General features: G+C 51.8%; 1 protein-coding gene and 1 long non-coding RNA gene across 3 annotated transcripts in view; both read right to left on the bottom strand.

Annotated features, from left to right (window-relative positions):
- Positions 1–27,377, bottom strand: part of FAM20A (FAM20A golgi associated secretory pathway pseudokinase) — a 38,425-nt gene extending 11,048 nt beyond the window's left edge. The window contains exon 1 of one of the 2 annotated variants that reach the window (XM_070480085.1): positions 26,595–27,377. In XM_070480085.1, the coding sequence (XP_070336186.1) occupies positions 26,595–26,953 (359 nt within the window). In that variant the 5' untranslated portion in view covers positions 26,954–27,377. The remainder of the gene's footprint in view (positions 1–26,594) is intronic. The other variant, XM_020875638.2, reaches the window with a different exon arrangement.
- LOC139039211 (uncharacterized) lies at positions 15,866–18,122 on the bottom strand. Its single transcript, XR_011492527.1, has 2 exons — positions 16,845–18,122; positions 15,866–16,381 (listed from the first exon to the last, which is right to left on the bottom strand). It is a non-coding gene; the product is annotated as an uncharacterized lncRNA (long non-coding RNA).
- Positions 27,378–27,390: the final 13 nt, after the last annotated feature.

Below are 27,390 nucleotides of genomic sequence, written 5' to 3'. Positions count from 1 at the left end.
CCATGAAGCACCTAATATTCACGAGGCTTGATGTGAGCTAAGGATACTGTGGGGGGCACAGCAACCACCGGACTCCCTGCCCTCAGAGCGCTTACAATCCAGTGAGTGAAACAGCCCGACAGGTCCACAGCGCCACACGCACACACACAAACACCTAGCCACAGACAGTGACAAATGCTGTGAGGGAAAGGGGCGTGGTTGGGAGTAAACTTAGGGGCCTCATATAATCTGGTATCTCCGGGAGTGATTCTGGGCCTCTTCCTGGACCTTCCCATGAAAAAGTCTGTATTTTATCTTTCCCAGTAATTTCTTGATCTTAGGAGGCAGGAGACAGGAGAGAGAAGGTAATTGGTGACAACGAAAAGGCTGAGGGTCAGGGTCAGTAAGGAGAGCTGGAAGCTGAGTTAGATTAATTAGTACGTCCTGTAGGTAAGAATTAATCAGCCATGTACCGATTGTTCTGCTCAGGAACCTTTTCTGCCAGGACAAAAAGCAAAGTGAAAAACACTACCACTGCCGCGCAGAGGCTCAGAGTCTAGTCTGGGAGAGAAGCTGCGTGTCTGTGAAATATTCAGAGCAAATGTGAGGCAGGTGTAGATCAACTGCTAGACACGTGTTCAGACTAAAACATCTTGACCTGCTGGGAAAGGGACGGACAGTTGTGGGGTCAAGTAGTCAGGGGAAGACTCAGACGGGAGAAAGTGGACTTCCGGGGGTCCACATGGGTGGTGTTTGGACTGAAGGGGAGACGTGCCCTGGGACTGGGGACAAGGCACACACGACCTCGAGAGGCAGGCAAGGGACAGGTGTACCTGAGGATCAGAGAGGAGAGACGGATAAATAGATGGGAGAGTGAAAAGATGGAGCCCTTCAGATTGGAAGGCAAGGCCAGGTGCACCGGTCATCTGGCGAGTTATGTGACGGTGAGGGTCGCGTGGGTCGATGGGGCAGGATTCGGGTGTCCCTCTACACCTGTGTTTCTCTTGGGAGTGGTCTGAAGGACCCTTGAACCTAATGTCCTGTTCCCCTTACAGCATGCCTTCCAAGGTGCGGTCTATCTTGTACTTGGTCAGCTCCTGGGAAGGGGTGTACCACACCCAAGGTTGTTGTTCGGCCGCTCCGTCGTGTCTGACTCTTTGCGGCCCCGTGGACTGCAGCCCCCCAGGTCTCCCTGTCCTTCACGGTCTCTCGGAGCTTGCTCAAATTCATGTCTATCGAATTAGTGATGCCATTCAACATCTCCTCCTCCGTCACCCCCTTCTCCTCCTGGGCTACACCCAGGAGTAGCCCGATCCATCGGGCCAGCCCTGTGAGAAAGCACTTTCCAAAACTGAGCCAAGATCTTTCCAGAGCTTCTCCCGCGGAGTCTTGGCTCTACCCCGCGGGTTGGTGCAGAACAGCTTCCTTCCTTACGCTGTGTAGCCTTATGAATACTGGATGATGCACCGCACATGCTGGCCTCCAGGCTGAGTTTCTGCACCCGGCCACCTTCCCTCCGGGCCACAGTGCGCGTCCGACTGTGACCTGGTCCCGGGGGTCCCTGAGCTCCTCCTGCCGTGGTCCGAGACGTCGCCTGTTAAACCGAGGCAGCCCCAGGTGTTTACCTGCGGGCCGCACCTGCCAGCTTCCCCTTACTTTATTCACATTCATCCGTATTTTATTCCAGTTCCCAAGGCTGCTCGGAGGCTAAAACTCCGGGACTGCTCAGCTCTGCGGGGAGCCTGGTGGGAAGACTGCCCAGTCCTGAACTGCCTCCAGCTCCCTGAGGTCGGGCAGCGCAGAGAAGTTCAGAGAAAGAGAGACATGGGCCGCGGCCGGACTGGACTGGGCAGAGGGGCGGAGTCGAGTTTTCTCAAGTGGAGCTGAGAGCTGACGGGTTCTGCTTATAACAACAGTCAGGGTTCCAGCCTCCAAACAGAAAAACAAACGTGGCAAATTGAGTGTAACTTCTGACAGCGGACAAGCTGCTCTTTAAATCTCCATGTTTACCTTTGGGTGGGGCCTCCTGGCTCTCTGGGGAGCTGTTCAGCCCCTGCCAGAGCCCAGTCACAACCTGGGCAGGGCAGGGGGAGAGGGAGAGAGGGCGTCGGGATCCTTCTCACTGGGCCTTTTGTTTGTTTTTTAATGGTTACGGTAGAGCTGCTGAGAGTCATCTTTTTCTTTTTCTTTTAGAAATGTTTGTGCCCTTTGTTCCCTGAGGACAACCAGCAGAGGAGTGCCCGAGCTGACTTGGACAGGGAGCTTGACAGATGCCATCGTGGGGGAATGTACACCACGGAAATTGGCAAATGGTACACATCGGGGCTTTTTCCCCTAAAGGAGAGCCCGTTTTGCAGCCCACTGACCTGTGCTCTGATTAGGGTTGTGTGCTTGCAAAGATAAAAGTGATAAAATAGGTGACCACTAGGACCTACTAATAGCACAGGGAATTCTGCTCAGCAGTCTGTAATAACCTAAATGGGAAAGAACTTGGAGAAGGGCAGATGCATGTGTGTGTACACCTGAATCGCTTTGCTGAACACTTGAAATGAACACAACGTTGTTAATCGACTATGTTGATGTTGCTTAGTCGCTCAGTTGGGTCTGACTCTGCGACCCCATGGTCTGTAGCCCACTAGGCTCTTCTGTCCATGGGATTTCCCAGACAAGAATACGGGAGTGGGTTGCCATTTCCTTCTCCAGGGGGATCTTCCCAACCCAGGGATCAAACCCATATCTCCTGCATTGGCAAGTAGATTCTTTACTACTGAGCCACCAGGGACACCCTAATCAACTGAACTTCAATATAAAATAAGGACTTTTAAAAAATGGTGAACACAGAAGTTACCTGCTTTTTACCCCTGTTTGCTATACCCAATGAAAAAAAACAGGTTTCTAAAAATGCAACTTAATGTGGCAACAGTAAATGTCACTATATGAAAAAATATTATATATATGGAGGATTGCTATGTATAATATCAGCCAAGATATTCCTGGTCTCTAAGCTAGCCTTACCTTTAAAGGAAGAGCTAAAGTAGATACCAAAAAACAAAGCACGAAGTACTGACGGATGTTGCTTTCATCGATAAAAAGAAAAAACCTGGGTTACAAATCCTGTGACCTTGAGGGAAGGAGGAAACACCAGTCCGCTCCTTCTTCTATGCAGAACTGGAATTTTCCATGAAAACTGCTTCCTGGAAGGAGCAGCACCTCTTTTAGATTATATATATATATATATATATATATAAAACATTCTTTAGTTTTGAATAGGAAATATTTGCATGGTTCAACATCTTTAATTTCGTAAACCTCTCTTTCATTCATGTCTGCTCGTTCACCAACCTCCCCTCCCCAGAGGTAACCGATGTGGCCAGTGTTTTTTCCCTTGTCTTTCTCCACTTTTATTCTTATGGATTTGATAATATAACATCCACACAGTCCTGAAACTTGCTTTACTCTCTTGTCGATAGTTTTCCTATACAGCCCCAACTTGTGTAGTTATCTATGCAGATTTTACAATTACAAAACCCTTTTAAAATGGAACCTGAACAGGGTTTAAACGGGCGTATTGAATAGCATTATTATAGTGCTGTCTTGCATTATTGATGAAAGTGTAATTGGCACATCTTTGCAGAGGGCAGTTTTTCATTTCAGAATTTATATTGAGTGGGGCTTCCTAGGTAGCTCAGTGGTAAAGAATCTGCCTGTCAGTGTAGGAGACTCACAAGAGACCCAGGGTTCAGTCCCTGGATCGGGAAGATCCATGGGAGTGGGAAATGGCAACCCTCCAGTATTCTTGCTTGAAAAATTCCTTAGGCAGAGGAGCCCGGCAAGCTAAGAGCCAGACACAACTGAACGACTGAGCACACACACACACACACACACACACACACCCTTTGACTCAGCAGTTTCATTTCTGCAGCTTATCCAGCTTGCACAAATGTGCAAGAAAATATGTTCAAAGATCTTCGGTACAGTGTTGTTCGGGTGTCCCTGGCGGCTCAGACAGTAAAGAATCCACCTGCAATGCGGGAGACTTGGGTTCGATCCCAGAGTTGGGAAGATCCCCTGGAGGAGGGCATGGCAACCCACTCCAGTTTTCTTGCCTGGGAAATCCTATGGACAGAGGAGGCTGGCGGGCTACAGTCCATGTCGTCGCAGACAGCTGGACATGACTGAGTGACTAAGCACACAGTGTTGTTTTTAACTATACAAATGGAGAAAACAGGAGCGTCTATGAGAGGGTATTACAGGGATGGCTCTGTATTTAGTGACATAAAAGAATTTCTAATTTCAGCACAGTTTGTGGAGTGGATCTCATGTTTTTGTTGTTAAAAATATCATTTACGTACACATGTAAACACAAACCATTTGCTGTGCATGAAAAGTACACAAACCATTAAGGATAGTGTGCCTTAGGGGTGATGATGAGTGACTTTCACCTTTTACTTTATCTATTTCTGTAATTTTGCAATTAAACAACTGATGCACAGACGCTGCCTTTGCAGTGGTTCCTGCCCGCCTCATGCTGTTTCTCCCGTGGGAATGCCTCCTCCACATTTTCTTCTCCAGCTTCCAGGGCCAAACTCCCTAGGAACGTCCTCTTTGAAGCGTTTCCAATTCTACAGCTGAATGTGAGCTTTCTCTCTGGAGCCTGCAAATCTGTACACACTGCCCATCTCTTCTGTTGTCCTTGCCGTATGTAACAGGTCCTTGATGAATCCCTGGGGAATGAATGAATGTGCTCCTTCTCTCACCCACAGTGGCTGAGATAAGCTCTGTGAGAACTACCCTCTGTATTTTTCTGGAAAGACAGTTAACGGGAATCTCAGGCTTACTCAGGAGAAGCTGACCTGCATGCTTTTTGGATAGCGTATGTTTGCTCTGATGCTAAAGTTCCCTGAAATCCTGTCACTCTTCCCTCTTTCTAACTGTATTATCTCATAAATTTCTTGGTTCTCCTGAGTCAGGACAGCCTGAACTGATCTTGAGGATTAATTTCTGTCCTTTCCTCTGAAATAACCAGTCTCTCTTTGGCATCTGGGCACATGTTCCCTGCCAAAAGCAAGGGTGCCAAGCCCTCTCAGGCAGAGCTCTTTCAACTGCATGCCTTAGAATTTATCTTTTGCTACATTCACTGGTTATGAAGCAGTGATGAGAAGTGACATCCTCCCTGCTTTACGGGCTCACGCTGAGGTCCCCTGGGGAGGAATCTGGTGATTATCCATGAATTACTTTCTAATTAATTGACCCCCCTCCCCGCTCTGTTCCTTCCCCAGCATGTCTGGGAGATGCTGAGCCAGGTGCAGAAGTATGATGGGGCTCCTGAACCCCAGCACCTGGCTCGGGACAGATGGCCTGTGGAGGTTCACAGAGCCCAGGCCATCCGCACGTAGGAACCTCAACAGCAGGAGGGAGGCAGGAACGGCTGGCAGGCGCTCAGGCAAAATTCCCTCTGCTGGGAACTCAGTTCTGTGGTCCTTGTGCAGCCGCATGGGGAGGGAGATGGGGGCACCAGGGAAAGATTTCAGAGCCACGTCGTGTGTTTTCTTCCCAACTAAACTCTACGTCTCTTGAGGGCAGGAACCTGCCCAAGATTTTTGCATCTTCCTTAGTATTTGACGAAGGGCTCTGCATGCAGGAAATGCTCTATAAATAACTGATCCTTGGATATGCCCAAACAATTTTCCTGCTGCAAAAACTACATCAGACTCCAAAACACTAGCATCAAAACTCAAGGGGAAAAATGTTTGGAATACAGGGGTCACACTGTCACACTAGAGTTCTACCTCTGCTGGATGGGAATGCATAAGGTTACTTTCTGACTTATTTATTATCTTACTCATTTCCTGAATTTCCAAAAGCACTCTGCCATAAAGAAAATTATAAAAGCATTACGGTGAGCCTCTGAGAGACTTGGCTTTCTATCTAAATCTGTGCATCTGTTTGATCCATATGTCTGTTTCAATATTCTTATCCTTGACAATGGACATAGGAAGAACATTTTTCCCAGAGTTACTTTGTTTGGGTGGTGACAAGTTTAGAAATACCTTCTTCTTTCTTATCCTATTTCTCTTGTGAATAAGAATGATCCAGGTTTAATGGGACCTGATGCTTATATATTTTGAAGACAATTTCTAAGAAAAAGAGTACAAAACTGTGATCACAAAATCAGGCATGAGAGTGACTATTTCTTTGGAATGAGAAAAGATGTCAACAAATTACTAGAACCTTGTTTTCATACACACCTAAGGTTTCATACATAATGTAGAAATACATCTTGACTGCAACCTGCCTCAGAAATGCACTTTATTTCTGAGACCACTGGACCCAGGGAGGCTGCATGTCCCCATGACAGAATTATCTGGAACAGAGGATTCTCTCCAAATGCCCCTCAGCAGTCTGGTGGGCTCACCACGGAAATCCGTGATGTCAGAGAAGTATAGTCAATATCCTGGGATAAACCATCATGGAAGAGAATATGAAAAAGAGTATGTATCCATGGGCTTCCCTGGTAACTCAGGTAAAGAATCCGCCTGCAATGTGGAAGACCTGCGTTTGGTCCCTGGGTTGGGAAGATACCCTAGAGGAGGGCACGGCAACCCACTCCAGTATTCTGGTCTGGAGAATCCCACGGACAGAGGAGCCTGGCGGGCTACAGTCCATAGGGTCACAGAGAGTCAGACACGACCGAGCGACTAAGCACAGTGTATATATATATATATATATATAAACAGAGTCACTTAGATCCAACCAGTCCATCCTAAAGGAAATCAGTCCTGAATATTCATTGGAAAGACTGATGCTGAAGCTGAAAGTCCAGTATTTTGGCCACCTAATGCAAATAACTGACTCACTGGAAAAGACCCTGATGCTGGAAAAGATTGAAGGCGAGAGGAGAAGGGGATGATAGAGGATGAGATGGTTGGATGGCATCACCAACTCGACAGACGTGAGTTTGACCAAATTCCGAAAATTGGTGGTGGACGGGGAAGCCTGGCGTGCTGCAGTCCATGAGGTCACAAAGAGCTGGACATGAGTGACTGAGCTGAACTGAGCTGATATGTGTATATATATACTGAGCCACTTTAGTGTAGAGCAGAAATTAGCCCAGCGTCGTAAACCAACTGCACTCCAATACAATCTAAGTAAAATGACTCCTGTGCCTTTTCGCAAACAGGCCGGGACGTCTCCCTGCTGCTCCGTGCTGGCTCCAACAAGCAGCGCAGCCCCACTTCATCCCTTTCCGTGCCCTGCCTCCCGCTGTGCTGATCCCAGTGTCTTGGAGGCCAAGGCAAGTCCACGGAAGCCTTGCGCTTCCTTGAGCCCATCTTACACTCGATAGCTTCTACCTCCCACCCTACCGCCTTATATTCCTGCCTCAACTGATAACCCTAGTCCATTCTGTACATCTGAGAGTCTATTTGCTCTAACACTGTAGGCTGCGCTTCTTTAATGCTGAAACTTTAACGCTAAAACTTCTTTAATACAAGTCACTAGTCTTGTATTTTTTAAGATCCCACATATAAATGACACACAGTATTTCTACTTCCTGGTCTGACTTATTTCACTTCGCGTGAGACCTTCCAGGTCTACCCGTGTTGCTGCAAATGGCAGAACCTCGTTCTTTTTAAAGGCTAACATCCCACTGTTCAAACCACGTCTTCTGTATCCATTCATCCAAGGATGGACACCTAGGCTGTTACCACATCCTGGCTGTTGTCAACTGACCTTGCTGACCTTGGATGGCCCATCACAATGAGCTGGATGCCCCTGGCAAACCCGGAGGGACATTCCTGGAGCTGGGATTCTGGCCTCAGTGAGAAAGCTGTATCTCTACCCTAGCAACAACTTCCAGACCTGTTGCTGAAGGTGACAGTAGATCGGACACCCTGGAGAAGGTGGCAGGATCCCTCTGGTCTGAGGGATCGCCCGGAGTCGAGGCAGGGAACTAGCAGGTAACTTCCAGCTGGGCCAAGCTTCCCAGATTCTGGTCCTGGGCCCAGAGCTAAGCACTGAAGTGACCAGGAAACATCACTCTCTCTATACAAATACAACTGGAAAGAGTTGCAAAGTGTAACCTGTCAGGGAGAGTCTCAGTCACACAGAGACAGTGAAGGCTCTGAGAAGGCCTGGTCAGGCCTCCCGGGCAGGGGGCATGTCCTAAACCCTTCCGTTGCCCAGCACAGGAGGGCATGCCCTGGACTCTGTGTGAGCACGATGGACTTTGAGAAACATCAGACCCTAACACAGCCCTCACTCTCACCCCAGTGTGACCGCTTACAGAGCGGAAGGCCCACGGCCGAGAATGACACGCTCCTGTAGAATCCCACCTCCGTAGGGTAGACCGAGGTTCTCGACCAGGGGCAACCGTCCCCCTCGTGGATGGCACCACTGAGAGGCATCTTGGCATCACAGCTGGTGGGGGCAGTGCTAACGGACGCTACCAGACATCCTGCAGTGCATTCTCCTATTTTATTTAATTTTCTCTTGAGCCCAGCAAGAGAGAAAATCATCTTCCCCAAATGTCAGCAGTGCTGAGGTTGAGAAGCCCTGGCCTCGAGCCACAGAATCCTGAGCAAATGAAGCGCTTAATCCTCTGATAACGACCTGAGAATTGCTATGATGGGTTCTGGACTCTGAGAAACTCAAGATTTTCCATACACAGCCTAAAAGCCTTCCTCAGGCTCTGCTGCCCTCCCCCTGTACACGCTGCACGGCAAAAATTTAACTATTATTTAATTGTTTAAAAAAGGAAAAATGTGAGTCAGCAGTTGTTTAGCTGTCAGGCTTGTACCAACCCAACAAGCATGTGGATAAAATAGCAACACACGTGGTGCTTGCAAAAGATGCAATGTTGAATTTTGGCTTTTTTCATCCTCTGATGGTGAGACCTAAAATAAACAAATAAATGTTTCTCTCTCTCTCTCTCACAGAGTAAACAAACAATACTGACATTGGATGGCTAGTTCACCATCTCCTCAAGGGCAGAAAACAGAACTTTAGGTCTAAAGGCAGTGCTCAGAGCGAATTAAGGAAAAAGAAGAGCCTTAAAAACCCAAACGCTGGATCCTCCAATAAACAAACGGTGACCCAAACATACTTGTTTTCAAAAGTGTTTGAACTTGGCCTTACTGCCTGTCACCAGGCCTGGGCTGCCCCAGTAGAGAAGGATCTGAATGAGGGGTTCTGGCAGGGGGTCGCACATTTCCATGTCGGCCGGCAGGTTTCCCTGCGGCTTCCCTGCAGGTTAAATTCTCCCCAGCCCTTGGCCTGAGCACTGTGTGGATTTGCATGTGTTATTTTTCCGTCTGATTTCCCCACGGAGAGGATAATCGGTCTCTTTTCCTCCTCAGCACGAGGAGTGACCGGTGGGGGAGGATGACCTGCTGAGAAATGAATGTGATTTCTGTTCTGGTGGAATTTCTCCCGCCCCTGCTCTAAGAAGGTGGCGGACTCTGGGTTTCCTTGTCTTCTCCTTGTTGCTCAGTCCCACGTGGTGTCTCTGCGACCTCAGCCCGCCGGCTCCTCTGTCCGTGGGATTCCCCAGGCGAGGATACCGCAGTGGGTTGCCACACCTTACCCCAGGGGATCTTCCCGACCCAGGGATCGAACCTGTCTCTTATGTCTCCTGCATTGGCAGGCGGGTTCTTTACCACTAGGGCTGCCTGGGAAGCCCCAGCTTTTAAAGGCTCTGGCCAGGAAGTGACATAGCTCATTTCTGCCCACAGGCTGGGCTGGAAGTTGGCCCACGGCCCTCCCTGCTCCCAGCCACGAGGAGGCTGGGACCCACTCGGGGGCGCGTGGATTCTGGTGCTTCTGCCCCCAGCCTCGGGTGCTTGTTTGGCATCGGAGGCATTACTTTATTTAACACTCCTATACCTGCATTTGTGAAGAGCTTATTACAAATGGATTTTGAGTTTTCCCCTGCATTGTCTTACTCTAGCTCCCCGAAGTCCTGGGACCAAACGACATTTCTCCAAACTACACAGGAGGAGATGAAGGTCCGTGTGGGTGAGCGGACGACTCAGTGAAAAGGGAGAGACTGATAGTTCTGAGCCGAGACCTCTCTGCTCTTCCACAGAGGCTGCGCAGACCAGGAGGCTGTGCATGGAGCACTGAGACTGTTAGGGCACCCGGGTGGCACCCTGGTAAGGAACTCGCCTGCCAGTGCTGGAGAGACAAGAGTTCTGGGTTCGATCCCTGGCTCCGGAAGATCCCCTGGAGAAGGAAATGGCAGCCCGCTCCAGTATTCTTACCTGGGAAATGCCGTGGACAGAGGAGCCTGGTGGGCTACAGTCCATGGGGTCGCAAAGAGTTGGACAGGACTGAGCGCACGCACGCGCAGACACACACACACACACACACACATTGAGACTGTTGATGGAAACTTCTTAAACATCAGGATGGTGGTGGAAACACTGAATCGGCTGATCTGTTTTCTGTTGAGAAAGTAATAACTGTACCAAGATTTCAGTGAGATTTTGCTAACTGGGCTGATTTCCCGACACAAACCCCTTCCTTCCTGGTTGAAATAGGATCACTTCCTCCCTCAAAGCGGTGTCGCAATAGACCCTGTGTTTCCACTCGGGCTTCACTGGCCCGGCCCGGCCTGACCTCCTGGAGTCACGGCGCAGGCTTGGGGCACAGTGACAGGTCAGGGCTCGAGCCGGAGGGAACGGAGTGCAGGGGACCAGCGCGGGAAGGAGCGCTCAGAGGCCGGCCCAGGCGGGGGAACCACGAGGACCGCGGCCACGAGAACAGAAATCAGAAGGAAGAGAAGCAGCGACCCCGACTGGGCCGAGAGGCCTGAGTAAAAGAATGGAGATCGCTCACCCTCACTTCACTCTTAGCGCCTAGTGCTGCCTGAAGCACTTTGCAGGTTTTACTCATGGTTGTTGCTCAGTCACTCTGTCACGTCCGACTCTTTGTGACCCCATGGACTGCATGCAGCACGCCAGGCCTCCCTGTCCTTCACCAGCTCCCAGAGTTTGCTCAAACTCATGTCCATTGAGCCAATGATGCCATCCAACCATCTCATCCTCTCGTCCTCTTCTCCTCCTGCCCTCAATCTTTCCCAGCATCAGGGTCTTGTCCAGTGAGTCGGCTCTTCGCATCAGATGGCCAAAGTATTGGAGTTTCAGCTTCAGCATCAGTCCTTTGGTCAAGCACTTTCTGAAGCACTTTGCAACTTTGACTCATGGACTCCTCCCAGGAACTCCTTATAAGGTCAGTGTGACTGTTACTACATCCACCCTAAAGAAATGGGACCCGGATGAAGGCAGCACAGGTGAACTCTCCAAGGTCGCCCTGCTGAGAAGCAGCTGACCTGTGATCAAACTCAAGCCTGGAAGCGGAATGTGGGCGAGAGATTCTACCAGTAACGCTTTCACCCTCAATTATAAAGACAAAGAAATTACAGTATAACCATAGGAAGCAGATCTACGGTGTATAAGGACGGATGAGTTCGGCTCTTTACAAAGCATCTGCTGCTTACTGATGCCTCCTCTCTGGAAGGACCGCACAGGCTCTCTGCATCCAGAGCAGAGAGCTGGATGCGGAGCTGCCCTTCCTGCCTCTGGGACCCTGATCACTGCCCACCAGTGCGCTCCGCTGGCATCCAGCTTTGTCTCCAGGACCCGACCTGAGACGTGAGGCAAAGTTAGCATCACTGTTGACGTCCTGGGTTTGCCTCTGCCTTTGACGTCCAGGTTCCGGTGAGACCCACCCAGCTTGTCTGAGCGGCCATCCTCGTGTGAAGATGGGGATACCAGCGCCTCTCGTAGCGAGCGGTTCTGAGAGTTAAAGAACCCCAACTGTGGGGTGGGGCCAGCCCTGCACCCACGCAGAATGGCTGTCACCCACTGTCAATGCCACCAGCTCAAGGTCGGAGGGAAAGGTCCCCAGTGAGGCAAGAGCAGCCTGTGAACTGGCTTGATAAACGCTTTGTGAAAAAAAGAGGAGAGGAAAGAATAGGAAAAGGAGGACTCCTGCGAAGTCAGTGAGAAACATCAGCTGATGGCCTTCCTCCAGGTGTGTGTGTGCCCGTGTGTGTGTGTGTGTGGGGGGCATATGATTTCTGGAGTTGTTTTAGTCACTCAGTCGTGTCAGACTCTTGCAACCCTATGGACTGTAGCCCACCAGGCTCCTCTGTCCATGGCACTCTCCAGGCAAGAGCACTGGAGTGGGTTGCCGTTTCCTTCTCCAGGTGATCTTCCCGACCCCGGGATCGAACCCGCGTCTCCTGCACTGCAGGCAGTTCTTCACCGCTGAGCATCAGGGAAGCCCTGTAATTTCTGGGGTAGGCAGACTAATTGCAGGTGCCCCGGGTCTGTCAGCAGCGGAGGCTGAGGCAGGCCAGGGCCAGGCTGGAAGCTCCAGGGTTTTTCCCTGGCATCTGGGGAACACAGATCCTGCTTCCTGCATCTTGTGCACCCAAGCAGGTATTAAACATTAATCAATATGGTTGGCTGTTGATGGATATCAAATCACCCACACGGAACGCAGAGGGATAGCCAACTAGTGCTGCTTTACCTGCTGCTGACTTAGGGCGGCGGGAGCCAGGCCCTCTGCCCCGTGCGTTACCCTGGAGACCTCACTCTGCCCCCAGCACCCACTGGGGTAGGTCTGCGGCCCACGATACGGAGCAGGAAACTGAGAAAATGAGCCTCGGGTCTCCCAGTGTTTATGTAGCAGAGTCAGGATTTAACCCAGAGCTGCCCCACCACAAAGCCTCTGGAGTTCTCATGTATTCACTCATTTTTTGTTGTTCAGTCGCTAAGTTGTGACAGACTCTTTGCGACCCCATGGACTGCAGCATGCCAGGCTTCCCTGTCCCTCACCACCCTCCAGAGTTTGCCCAAGTTCATGCCCACTGAGTCGGTGATGCTATCCAACCATCTCATCCTCTGTGGCTCTCCTCCTGCCCTCAAGTTTTCCCAGCATCAGGGTCTTTTCCAATGAGTCAGCTCTTCCCATTAGGAGGCCAAAATACTGGAGTTTCAGATTCAGCATCAGTCCTTTCAATGAATATTCAGGGTTGATTTCCTTTAGGATGGACTGGTTGGATCTCCTTGCTGTCCAAGGGACTCTCAAGAGTCTTTTCCAGCACCACAGTTCGAAAGCATCAGTTCTTCAGGGCTCCGCCTTCTTCACTCATTTGCAAACACTTATTAGGCACCTGCTGTACACAAACAGCATTTTAGACAGTGGGGTCACATGACCAAGAAGCAAGCAAGCATCCAGCCTTCTGCCTGTTTCCCACGGCAGCCCTAACAAACGACTCAGACTTGGGGGCTTTACGGAAATGTATTCTCGGAGGTCTGCAGCCAGGAGTTTGACATTGCGGTGTTGGCAGGGCTGCATTCCTTCCGGGAGAGCCCACTCTTTGCCTCTTCTGGCTCCGGTGGCTGCTGACGTCCCTTGGCTTGTGGCCACGTCCCTCCAGCCTGTGCCTTCTTGGCCACATCTCCTCCTTTCCTGTCTGTGTCCTAAGCTCGCTCTGCTTTTCTCTTGCAAGGACACATGCCGTGGGATTCAGGGCCCACCTACTCTAGCCAGGTCTCCTCCTGTCAAGACGCTTAAGCACATCTGCAGAGATTTTTTCCAAAGAAGATAACGGTGTTCTGGGGATCGGGATGTGGCTACATCCACTCGGTTCAACACGTCCTTGAAAAGCTGACAATCCCGTGAGGGTGTACCCGAAGCATGCCAGTGAACGAGAAGGCAGTAAGTCGTGACAAAAGCCCTGACGAAAGTCAAGCAGGAGTCGGTGAAGGCGGCCGGGCCTCTCTTTGGGTCGGAGGGACAGGACAGATTCTCCGAGTGGGCAGCTTTGCAGGCTTTCCGGAAGGACAGGAGTTAGCAGACCATCTCCAGTGGCACCCAGGGTTCCAGCTTTGTTCACCTGCTTGTTTATTTGCACCTTAAAGAGTAAATAACAGCACGGTGTGTGTTAGGCACAGCACCCGCCCCTGCCCGGAGAGTGAGGACGAAGCATTGTCACAGATGCAGATAAAGTGATTTTAAACATCACAAATCACAAGTGGCCTAAACAGAGCGCTAGCTCGGTTCCTGCGAAAAAGAAGGTCTGCAGATCAATTCTATCAATCCAAGCCCATCGTTTTTGGCCGAGCTCCCCTGACCTTTCAACGGATTTACAGCCCACGGCAGAACAGAACGCCACGTCATCCAGTTACCTGGGGTGCACATTTTGCAAAGAGTTTAACCTGGAGGGGCTCCTGGTAAGTTACACTGCTGAAATTCAGCATCCGATGGTCTCTTTATTGATGGCTTTTTAATACCTAAGGTGAGCACTGGCTTATCATCTATTCTGTATTTTTCTAGCCAAACATTGTGCAGTCCCATTCTGCATCACACAGGTTTCACATGTGGACCTTCCGTTGGCTCGTCCGTCACCACAGATCCAGAGAACTAGCCGAGGAGGCTCCGGGAGGCCCTGGTCCTCGGGCCCCTGCCTGGACTCCATGTCTGGCCCCTGTCTGGGCTCCGTGGCTTGAGGCCGTGGCTTGCGTTCCCTTGTCAGTCCCGTTTGACTCCGAGACCTTCATAAAGAGCCTTTGTTCCCATATCCACGTTCAGTTAATTAGCAGATCTATTTCCCTGTCCCGAATGAGAACCCTGACGACCACACTCCAGACACTGCCAGGAGTCTCATTCTAAATGCGCTGCTGCTCAACGCCCATCAGGAGCTCTGGCAGAGAGAGCAAGGTCCGCTGTGTAACCCGTAAAGTACTCCTCTGTGTGAACAGAAAAACAATCCTTTTTAAAAATGAAAGTAAAATGGCAACAGCATGGCCTTGCTAGGCATCAATGAGACGTGACCTCAGCAGGCTGCATGGGGCTTCCCCTAAACACATGTCCATGACCTAACCTCCAGGTGGGGCTAGTGGTAGAGTCTGCCTGCCAATGCAGGACCCACAGGAGACACAGGTTTGATTCTTGGGTCAGGAAGATCCCCTGGAGAAGGAAATGGCAACCCCCTCCAGTATTCTTGCCTGGAGAATCCCAAGGACAGAGGAGACTGCAGGCTACAGTCTATGGGGTCACAAAGAGTCAGACACAACTGAACACTCTTACCTATCCTCTCCCTAACCTCTGAAACCTGTGACAGTGACCTCATTTGGAAAATAAGGGCTGGGAGCAGCGTGGACTCTCCCCAGCCAATTATTTTGGATCTGCTATGACAGAGGTTGTCGGGAGCCGCAGGGATCCGCTGGGGCTGGACTCCGGCAAGAGGTAAGTAAAGTTCTTGAGATGAGACTGTCTTGGATTATTCAGGTGAGTCCTGTGTCCATGACCTGGGTCCTTGTAGGAGAGAGATACAGATAGAATGGAGAGTCATTTGGACTGCAAGGAGGTCAAACCAGTCAACCCCAAAGGAAATCGACCCAGAATATTCATCAGAAGGACTGATTCTGAAGCTGAAGCTCCAATACTTTGGCCACCTGATGTGAAGAGATGACTCACTGGAAAAGACTTTGATGCTGGGAAAGACTGAGAGCAGGAGGAAAAAGGGATGACAGAGGGTGAGATGGTTGGATGGCATCACCGACTCGGTGGACATGAGTTTGACCAAACTCTGGGAGATGGTGAAGGACAGGGAAGCCTGGTGTGCTGCAGTCCACGGGGTCACTGGGGTGACTAAACCACAGCAGCCCGAGTTCACAACCTGCGTCCTTAGGAGAGCGACATAGAAGCATAGACACAGAGGTGGAAGAGGAGGCGAGGTGATCAGGGACGCAGGGGCTGGAGTGATGCCGGCAGCCACTGAAGCTGGACGAAGCGCAGAGTGGATTCTCCCACAGACCCTCCGGGGAGCCTGCTACCCTGCCCACACCTTGGTTTCAGAACACAGACTCCAGAATTGTGAAAGAATAAGTTTACATTGTTCCAAGCAACCAACAGTGACTTAAACAGGGGCAATTTGCCACGGTAGCCCTGGAAGATGAACACAGTGACTGAATTCCCTTTTTAGACCTTTCTCAGGAAGTGCCAAGAGATCCGATGGCTCGGCGGGCGTAACACAATTGGGTGTGCATCTCCTCATATTCTGTCAAAATTACCTTGAGGCACAGGTTGCCAAAATGCAAACTGAAGCAATCATTCTCAGAACCCGAGAAGCACCTCCAGAAACCCTGGAAGTTCATGAAACACACTTGGAAAGCGCTTGTCCAGTGTTCTCACTCAGAAGAAACCCTGGCTGAAGGTGTGCAGAGCCTGGAAGACAGGGCTGCTGGAGCTTCAAGAAGAACCACAGACTCACCCTCCTCATGGCAAAAAGACGTAAGGGCTTCCCTAGGGATTGACAGAGGCGTCGGGGGTCCCAGTGGAGTTTTGGGAGAAAGAGACATGAGTTCACATCTGCTCCTTCTTTGAGCTCCTATAAAGAGAGCACGGCTGATTTAAGGGAAAGCCCAAATTAATAAAGATTCTTACCCTCTTGCAGGAATTCTAACGGTTGGTGTAAAAGATCTGCACAATAGGAACTTGTTAACAAACGAATTTGCTTAAATGTCTTATGAGGCTTCCCTAACGGCTCAGTGGTAAAGAATCTGCCTGCGAACGCAGGAGACCTGGGCTCTATCCCTGATCCGGGAAGATCCCACATGCTGCGGAACAACTAAGCCTGTGCTCTGGGGCCCGGGAGCCGCAACTAGGGAAGCCCTCGCACCTCCGCGCCCGTGCTCCGCGGCAACGAGAGGCCTCCGCAACAAAAGGCACCGCGAGGAGAAGCCCGCACGCTGCAACTAGGGAGTAGCTCCCGTTCGCCACAGCTAGAGAAAAGCCAGCAGCGACGGACACGTAGCACGGCCAAAAATAAACAAAAATTTAAAAGGTCTTACTGAAACTCCACAACAGTGGCTATCAGAGTCAGAAACTGCAGCAGGCACAAGTTGAGAAAATTTCTAGCATCACACTGGTCACAGAAGTTCTTCCAGGTCACTTGAGGTCTGGGCAGCCAGCCTGGTTTGGGGGAACTGTTCTTGCCACACTGAGCCACGTGGCTCAAATGGAGCATCAATAGTTTCCAATGGCTCCGCCTCCCCAGAGCCAGTGATTGGTTGAAGTGCCTGCATCCTCCTCAGAACTGGACCAATCATAACCCTCTAGAGCCTGGCTGTATACCCGGCCTGGCCAATCAGCGACTTTGCCCAGGATCTTTCTTTTTGGAAATCTGAGAAGCCCTTTTCTCTCTCCGGTTGCAGGGCTCTTGGGGCTGGGAACCTGCAGAGGGGATTACGGCAGGCAGAAGGACTAAGCGACAGAGTAGAGAGAGCTGAGGTCCCCGAGCTTTGGTTACTTGATTCTCCATGTTTCCTTTAACTGGGTTTCTGTCTCTTAACATCGAAGTATCCTAAAGAGAGTAGGCAGCACTTTGCAAATATCATGTACTATTTTCTAAGAAAATAAACGTAGCCACAGAATGCAAAGTATGTGTAAAATATAAGGGAAATGTAGACCTCATCAGTTGAGCTGGGTAGGATCCAATGATCCCGGTTTAAAAAACAACGCCGCAATGAAATGCTGGTGAATCGGGGCTTGACTTGATGATGGAATTGTAGCTGGTCAGTCTGACTTCCTCCAGAATCTCTCTGAGTGCCCGGAGGAGCACAGGAGGCAGAAATAAGCAGCTGCTGGTGGTGCAGGATTCCTAACTCAGCGTTGAAACAAAACAAAACACAGGCCGGGCCATGAGTGCAGACAAATACACGTTCCCCAGAAAGTCACTCTCAGCCACTGAGGAAGATGAACCAGAACTAGAGGGATTCCAGTCATCCTGCTGTGGAGCGCAGGGCACTCTGCTCAGGTTCTGGGCAGCCTGGACGCGAGGGAAGTTTGGGGGAGAGTGGGTACATGTGTTTGTGTGGCTGAGTCCCTTTGCTCCACCTGAAACCGTCACAACACTGTCAATCGGCTACACCCCAGTATAAAATAAAAACCCCACTTACATGGATGAAACTCGGATGACACTCTGTCCCCCCACACAGACTCTGCTGTGGTGAGCATCACGAACAATGAGCTTGCTCACGACCCATGCGCGTGACCCAGGTAGAGACAGCTGAAGGCCAGGGTGCCACCTGAGAGCTGAACTCGGCTTCCCAGGGCTGAACACCTTTGCTTTTTCTTCTGCCAGCAGAACGCTTTTCTCACCCACCCACCTCTCCCAAGTTTCCTAAAACCCCGTCTCCTCCCAGGCCGTCTCATTTCCGTCGCCCGGCTCTTCGTTCACCTGCCCCCCGTGCCAGCAGCTCCTTCAGTTTCTCTCTGCTCTCCACATTTCGCTGAATTTTCTTACAGGCTCTTGGCTTCTTAGCGATCACAGTCCTCCACCACTTTCTATCCCCTGTGGCTGTCCAAATCTATCGGGTTTGTTACGAGAGAATCCAATAAAATAAGCCGTTCTCTGGGTCTTAGCTTTGCCTCTTGCTCAAGACAAAAGATGCTGGCGGGATCCAGGTCTTGATTTCCAAGGTCGGCCTCCAGGGACCCGCACACCCGGACCCCCCGGCATCGCCAAGGCGCTCAGACTCAGGGTTGTGTTGATTTCGCATTTCCACCGTAGGGCATCCTGCCAAGTGACAGGCCATAAAAAGAACTAGGCCTTTTTTTCCATACTGTGGTTTTCATTAGGCCTGTGTGTGTGTGCCTGCCTATAATAACAGGTACTCAGATGCTCTCACTCCTAGAACTTCTGCTCTGTCCAGGCAGCCGCTGTTTGGAATGGCATCCCCCCTCGGCTTTGAGCCACGCGAAAGCCAACTTCAGCAGAACCGTCTGGTCCTCAGCAGTGTCTGCTTTAACAGATGATCACCGGGAAGACACAGGTCAGCGCCTATGGAGGGGTGAGCGGGGAGTGCTTTTGGCTAAGTCAGGGTCTCTCTGTGGCTCCCGCTTTTTTAAATGCATGACTTCTTGGCTGCTCTTTCCTCAGAAAATGCAGGAAGCTGAGGAAATTCTCTCTTCTTGGCAAACGGCACCTTCTCAACTTTCTTCCAGGGCTTTTTAAAAAAAAAAGTTGGAAGTTGATTTTATTTACGCTACTGCAATAGAGAGAGCACCCCAGGTCTAAATGCCAGGATGTCTCAGTAGGAGGGTTTCGCCTGAGACTTCCAAAGGAGGAGGAGGAGGCAGGTTATAGGTGGGATGACTTGTTTTTGTTCAAGATTATTTTTGTTCAAGGCTTTCATCCCCCACAGGGGCTAAGAGGATGTTGAGTAACAGCCCCAAGTCCTGAGGTCCTCTGTTCCCAATTATTTGTTCCACAGATATTCACTCTGGCTGTCCCGTAGGGGAAACCACGGAACAGATGTATTCGTGCAACCACGTGCAGGCTGGGGGCTTCTCATGCCAGGAGCGAGTGGCCACTCACGCTCACGTGACAGCTCCCGTGAAGCTGCAGAGTCATGACCGTTCCGTGATGCTGTGGGGGAGGATGCGTCCCGTCGGGGAGGGACCAGCGTGGGGTAGGTGGTCGGAAAAGCCTCTCCCAGGGAGGAGAGGGGGACCTGGAGGCTTCCCAGGGCGGTGAGACCATGTGGATCCTGCCCCATCGGAAGTCTGCCAGCCGCCTGACATAAGAAGGCAACCGGCAACCACCTTGCCTTCCCGTTTCCTCCAGAAAACAAAGTCAGCAGCAGCGCCACCTTTGTTTTCTATGCCAAGGAGCAAATTACCACCACCCTGGTGGCCTTAAGCAACACCCACTGATCCGCTCTCCGCGCTGCGGGTCAGGGTTCCAGCTCAGCGTGACCGAGTTCCCAGCGCAGGCTTCACAAGGCTGAGGTCGAGTCGTCTGCCAGGCTGAGGGCTCGTCCGGAGATCCTGCAGAACACTCTGCTGCCATGTTTGTTCCTCTTGTTGGAAGAACTCATCTCCTTGTGGTTGTGCAACCGAGGGCCTTGTTTCCTGGCTGGCTGTCAGCTGGGGCCCAGCTCAGGTCCTGAAAGTTACTGTCTCTCTTACCACAGCCCCCACCCCCACCCCGCCCCATCTGCAAGTCAGCAGAGGCACTCCCAGCCCTTATTCGACTTTCTCTTCTTTGACTAGCTGGAGAAAACTCTCTGCCTTCAAAGGGCTCACGTGATCAGGTCCAACATAGCCAGGTCAACATCGTCAGCATTCACTGGCTTAGAGAGAAAGCAAGGGCGTTCCAGAAAAACATCTCCTGCTGCTTCACGGACTGCGCTAAAGCCTTCGTGTGGGTCCCAACACACTGCGGGAAATTCTTCAAGAGACGGGAATACCGGACCACCTGACCTGCCTCCTGAGAAATCTGTATGCGGGTCAGGAAGCAACAGTTAGAGCCAGACATGGAACAACAGACTGATTCCAAATCGGGAAAAGAGTACGTCAAGGCTATATGTTGTCACCCTGCTTATTTAACTTATATGCAGAGTACACCATGCGAAATGCCAGGCTGGATGAAGCAGAAGCTGGAATCAAGATTGCTGGGAAAAATATCAATAACCTCAGATATGCAGATGACACCACCCTTATGGCAGAAAGCAAAGAGGAACTAAAGAGCCTCTTGATGAGGGTGAAAGAAGAGAGTGAAAAAGCTGACTTAAAACTCAAGATTCAAAACACTAAGGTCAAGGCATCCAGTCCCATCACTTCATGGCAAATAGACGGGGGAAAAGTGGAAACAGTAACAGGTTTTATTTTCTTGGGCTCCAAAATCACTGTGGATGGTGACTGCAGCCACGAAATTAAAAGGCGCTTGCTCCTTGGAAGGCGAGTTGTGACAAACCTAGGTAGTGTATTAAAAAGCAAAGATATCACTTTGCCCACAAAAGTCTGTATAGTCAAAGCATAGTCGTGCATGGATGTGAGAGTTGGACCATAAAGAAAGATGAGAGCTGAAGAACTGATGCTTCTGAACTGCGGTGCTGGATAAGACTCTTGAGAGCCCCTTGGACTGCAAGGAGATCCAACCAGTCCATCCTAAAGGAAATCAGTCCTGAATATTCACTGGAAGGACTGATGCTGAAGCTGAAACTCCAGTACTTTGGCCACCTGATGCGAACAGCTGACTCATGAAAAAGACCCTAAATTGGGAAAGATTAAAGGCAGGAGGAGAAGGGGACGACAGAGGATGAGATGGTTGGATGGCATCACTGAGTCAGTGGACCCAAATTTGAGCAAGCTCTGGAAATGGTGAGGGACAGGGGAGCCTGGCATGCAGCCGTCCACGGGGTCTTGAAGAGACAGATGTGATGTAGCAACTGAACAGTGACAACAACAAATACCTGGGTAATCTCCCTATCCCAAGGTCACCCTCTCTGGGAGAGAGGTTTAATTACATCTGTAATCTCCCTCTCCTGCAGGGCCCTGTGGATTGAATGAGGAGGCATATGGACAGCAGGGCCCGGCCTCTAGGGACATGTCTCGGAATCAGGCACCTTTCTGAGAAATTATGAGGCCTGAGTTAGCAGGTGTATGTCAAGTACCACGCCTGTCTCGGGCGGGATTTGCATGCAGAGAACCGGCCAGCCCATCTCGCAGATGGTTGAGGACTTGCCTGGGGTAAAGAAGGGCGGGCGGCAGGTGTCGGGACCAACTGAGCAGTTCATGAGCACCTCCCGCTTCTCGGCCAAAGGGCTTCCTTCTGATGTCACCGGAGGCAGGAGGTGCGGGTCTTCCTTGCGTGGTACCCTCCCCAGTTTGGGTCTTTGCTGCGCTGACCGCAGAGAGGACTGGGCTTTGGGATGAGGGAACAGGAAGCTGGCCTAGCCCTCTCTGAAACCATCTGCTTGGAGCTCTTGGCTCTGACAAGAGTGGGGAGGTTTCCTCTGGCTGCAAGTCCAGAAACTCAGAAACCACTGAAGTCATAGCTTTTCCCCAACCCCCCAGCAAGGCTTTAATTGGGAGATTAGAGAAATGGACATCCAGACTCCCACCCCCTCTGCTAACCACATGCGGGTTGGGGCCGAGGGCCCTTTTCAGGCCCGTTCTCAGCCTGGCATCACTGGCGGAAGAACCAGCAGGGGGCCCTGGCCTCGCTGACTCTGGGCGAAGGCAGACCGCAGCATCTCTGAGCTGGGCCCTGGGCTTCTAGCCAAAGCTCCATAGGGGAGCCGCCCGTTCCCAATAATCCTGCTCTCCAAGTGATCTGGGTGAGTGTGAGATCAGTAGGAAAGAAGCAAAAAGGAAGAGGTGAGGAGAGACTTTACTTTTCCTTCCCCAGATGCCACAGTGGGAAGCAGCTTTCCCTCTGCTGATTCCGAGACCAGACTGTTCTTGTGCCTGGCTGAATTCTTTCTCATCTCGTCCGGCTCTCTGCCTGCTCTCCTATCACTGCTTTGGCTTCTGGAGTTTCTCAAAGCTTCTCCCAGAAACACTGGAGCCAGTTTACTCCCCTTGAACACCTGTCATTTTCGCAGAGCTGCGCGTCTCTTTGCTGTGATTTTCAAAAAGAGTCTTGGGTCAGACTTTCTTCAGTGAGAGCAAGTACTCGGGAAGAGGGAGACGGGGCATCTGATGGGGGGAGAGCACAGATACACACACACGGCTTGAGAAACGCTGAATTGGGAATTACAGGAAAACAGAACCTTCTTGATCCTGGAGGAGGAGGTCCAGAGAGAAAAGCAGAGAGAAGAGAATTTTCGTCTGTGTCTAGCTGCTGGAGTTTTTACACCAGGGAGGCATGACCCCGCTTGACCTTGGCTGAAAGAACCAGAGGGTTTCAGAGGAACTGACCAAAGATATGTGGGCACAGGGCCAAGCCGAGCTGACCGGCTGTGACAAGTCAAAGGACAGCTGTGGTCTGGCTCGGGCAGCTTCTGAGAGGGAATGAAACCCGGAGCTTAGCCTCTAAGTTGTGAGGGTAGTGGCAGCGTGACCCTGGGCTCCAGGTATGTGCTGCCCGACAGGAAAAGGCCTCAGCTAGCTTGTTGGTTTAAGGCCTGAAATAGTGACGACCCCATTTCCCTGGCTCCCCGTGCCCCCACCCTGGCTCCTGGTGCCCCCTGCATCCTCACACCCGTAGAAGGCTGGTGCTGGACCACTTGTGGCTGATGATGCGACAGGAACATTTTCCCTGATTACTTTATTAACTTGGATTGTGCCCCACTGTGGTGTTGGAGAAGACTCTTGAGAGTCCCTTGGACTGCAAGGAGATCCAACCAGTCCATCCTAAAGGAGACCAGTCCTGGTTGTTCTTTGGAAGGACTGATGCTGAAGCTGAAGCTCCAATACTTTGGCCACCTCATGAGAAAAGCTGACTCATTTGAAAAGACCCTGATGCTGGGAAAGATTGAGGTCAGGAGAAGGGGACAACAGAGGATGAGATGGTTGGATGGCATCACCGACTCAATGGACATGAGTGTGGGCAGACTCCGGGAGTTGGAGATGGACAGGGAGGCCTGGCGGGCTGTGGTTCATGGTGTTGCAAAGAGTCGGACACGGCTGAGTGACTGAACTGAACTGAACTGTGCGTCACTTAGCTACATTTTGAGGGGGAGAAAGAGGAAGGGAAGGAAGGACGGCAGTTAAGGAGGTCTGCAGGAGGCTTCGGGTGAGCACGGGGATCGCCCACTTGACCCACAAGGTGCCTTTTCGCATCGTTTCAACTTAACTAGATACTGACATCGCATGAACGAATATTGATCGAGGACCTGAAATAAGCAAAACAGTATGTAAGCTCCATCTTCCACTGAACTAAAAAAGGGATATGCTGGGAGGCAGTGGGTAAGATGGGCCATGTCCTAACTCTGGTCACAAGCCCAAGTTATAGGAATGTACTTCTGACTTCATGCATTACTTGCTGGGGTGGTGGTTAGGAAGGATCAGTCAGGCAGACCAGCGGGCTCATCGGAGCACGTGGGAGGGAGGCTGATTTGGCTGCTGTGTTACCTGCACTTCTCCAGGTGAGGTAGGTGGTTTGCTGCTAAAGTTATTTTGGAAAGCAGTTAACGTTAAGTAATTATTGGCATGATGGCATCCACATACGTGTGCAAAGCCCTGGGTTTTTAATCCTGGCTGGATAGCGGCTGCAGACAAGGGTGGGGGCGCAGGCTTGCATGTGCAAGAGAGAAGCAATCGGCATGGTCCCGCCCTGCTTCTCTCTGCTGTTCGTTCTCGCCGGCGGCACTGAAGCCTGCAGCTCTCACTGGCCCTGCGCATCGTAGCAGATGCTTTCACGTGTGCTCACGTCCATGGGGCCCCGACTCACTTAAGGTGACGGGTGACTGTCTCTCAGAACAGAACCCTGAGTGCGACGCAGACGCACCCTGGCTAGGGAGTCTTCCACGTTCCATTTATGATTACTATTTTTTGTTGAAAATTCTTCTACACCATGTTTTATTTTATTTTATTTATTTATTTTTTGGCCACGCTGTGCGGCATGTGGGATCTTAGCTCCCTGATTGAGGATTGAACCTGGGCCCCCTGCATTGGAAGCTCAGAGTCTTAACCACTGGACCACCAGGGAAGTGCCCCACATTCCATTTCTAGCCTGATGAAGTGCTAGTTATTCAGTCGTGTCTGACTCTTTGCGATCCCATGGACTGTAGCCTGCCAGGCTCCTCTGTCCATGGGATTCTCCAGACCAGTATGCTGGAGTGGGTTGCTGTTCCCTTCTCCCAGGGATCTTCCTGACGCAGGGATCGAACAAGGGTCTGTGCCTTGCAGGTGGATTCATTACCAGCTGAGCCACCACGGAAGCCCTGACGCACACCACAGAAGCCGGAATCAGCTTATTAACATCCTTGCCTGGACACTTACCACGCACTCTGGGTGAAGCTTCTCTGCCTTTAGGGTCCAGTTTCAGCACTTGTAGGAACAGCTCCCCCATCTGTTACAGCCCACACACCTCATCTGAGGTCGCATCGATTAACCGGAAGTAATGGGCTTCCCTGGCAGCTCAGCTGGTAAAGAATCTGCCTGCAATGCAGGAGATCCCAGTTCGATTCCTGGGTTGGGAAGATCCCTTGGAGAAGGGATAGGCTACCCCCTGCAGTATTCCGGCCTGGAGAATTCCATGGACTTTACAGTCACAAAGAGTCAGACACGACTGAGCGACTTTCACTTCACTAATGAGTCAGTATCACAACTGTCACATCCAGCCGACCACACAAAACCATCCTGTTACCTGCGTGTACAGTAAGGGCCCAGCCCCCACCCATCCATGGTTAAACGGCCAAGATCATTCCTCAGCAGTAAACGAGGTTTTCTGGCACGTAATGACACAGAAGTCAAGCTCAAAATCGTCTGTAGGACAGATTGGTGAGAAAGAGTCTTGCTTTTCTGCCAAAATACCGCTCCCCCTCTCCTTAAGGACCAGAGTAACATGCAGAATTTAAGGCCACAGCCGTGTGAATAAGTGGATACTGATCAACAGTGACACAACGTTGTCTCCCGCATATCCCCTCAAATCCTCAACTGGTGTGTCGATCACTTTCCAAGGGCAAAATTTCCTCCTTCACCGATCCTCACAGGTTGATGAAATAAAGGTAATATCGAAATAAAGGTTGATGAAATAAAGGTAATATTGAAAATGACAGTGTCTGAGAAGCAATCTCAAACTGCCTTTTTATTGCATTCAATTAGCAAGAGACTCGGGAACCACTTTCTAATATAAAATTATCAGCCATAGAGTTGCAATTGAAACGCATTGTAGCGACTTCAGCCAATAACTCTCATTTTTTCCTCTTTTTACTTTCCAAAGGCCCCCTGTACCCCCAGGCCACTCTCAGCGCTATAGAACGATGAGCGAACAGTTTTAACTTGGACAAGCACTGACTTTCCAGAGACTTGTGTTTGCCCAACCTCTGGGGGGACCATAAAACTAGCGAGGAGGGCTCGTTTGGAAATCTCTTGTATTGAGAAAAGTGACGAATGTGTCCAAAAGTGAGCTGAGTTATCCTCAGACCAGTCCGTATTCAACCGGAGTCCTAACTCCTCTGAGGCCTCTGTCATCAGCTGGAGGTCTCAGAACTGACCACCCCAGCTTCTCCAACATCCTTCCCCACCCCTTCACACACACACACACACACACACACACACATCCTTCTTGATACTATCCTACATATGTTTGGCATTTCCCCCTCTATATTTAGCCTTGAATGTAAAAAATTCCCAGGTAGTCTATGAAAGCATGGAGCCTCAGCTCTAAGTTAGCCAAATCCCCACAAAAATAAAACTGCTTGCAGGTTATAACACTCAGGAGAAAGGGGCAAGCCACGCTTTAAACTGAACAGAATGGCGACCACTTGGGGAAACTGACTTTCTGGCCTACTGACCTCTCCTGATCTCTGACTCTGGGCAGGGGAATAAACAAGAGGGGAGAGCGGGGTTTCGGGGAGAAGCCCTGGTTTCTGGAAGGTGCCCAGGTCTAGAGCTAAGTGCTGGGTGCGGAGAAGCGCTCGAGTTGCTCTGTTTGGAAACTTCATTCTGGAAAACCGAGATCCCACAGCGGCTTTCCACATCATGAGCGGGAGAAAGAGCGAGGAGATGGCCCAGGAACAGAAGGGGCCCGGGGTGAACCCCGGGGACTCAGGGGGCGGGTCTGGGAGCATCTCCGGGCGCGCTACTGCCTGCAAACTTCTCCTCGCCCCGAGATGGGCGCGGGCGCAGCGCCGAGCGCGGCTCACCTGTTCCAGCGGGCCACCTTCCTCCGGTAATAGCGCAGCGCCTCCGGGCCGGCTAGCAGCGAGTCTTCGGGCCCCAGGAGCGGCGGCTCCTCCGGCTGGTTGTACAGCGGATGCGCGAAGAGGGCCTGCAGCTTGGAGCCGGGGTCGCCGCCGCCGCCCGGCTCGACCCGCCGCGGGGCCGAGGGGGCCGGGGCGGGGGCCGGGGAGGCGGCGCGGCGGGCGCACGGGCAGCCGAGCGGGCGCTCCCGGGGCTGCAGGCGGCGCCGCACGCGGGGCCCGAGGTGGAAGTAGAGGTCGGCGGCCAGCAGCGCGCCCAGCAGCAGCAGGGTCAGCAGGCGGTCCCGGCGCAGCCCGGGCATGGCCCCGCTGGGTGCGCGCGGAGGCGCCCGAGTCCCGGGGTCGGACGCGCCGCGCGCGCCGAGCCCCCTCCGAGGGGGCCGCCCTTGAACTCGCGGCCGGGGCGCAGAGCGCGCTGCCGGGGTCGGCGGTCCCTTTCCGCCCCCAGTCGTCCCCGGGGGCCGGTGTCCCCGGGCCCTTGCTTCTCACACCCTCTGCGCCCCGGGAGCCGCGGCAGGTGGAGGACTGGGGCTCCGGGGCGCGGGGACCGGCGGCGCTCGCCTCCCGGCGGCGGCGGCGACGGAGGGCGGCCGCGGAGCGCGGGGCGTCTCTCCGGAGGATGCGGTCGCTCTGGCTCCTCCGGCGGGCGGCGGGGACGCCCGTGCCCCCGGCTCCTCTGGCCGAGCTGGCGTGCGCGCCCGGCCCCCGGGGGAGGGGTGACGCCGCCGCCCCCGCCCAC

Source organism: Odocoileus virginianus, chromosome 17, assembly GCF_023699985.2.
Source record: "Odocoileus virginianus isolate 20LAN1187 ecotype Illinois chromosome 17, Ovbor_1.2, whole genome shotgun sequence".
NCBI lineage: Eukaryota > Metazoa > Chordata > Mammalia > Artiodactyla > Cervidae > Odocoileus > Odocoileus virginianus.
This window is presented reverse-complemented; position numbering and strand designations above follow the sequence as displayed.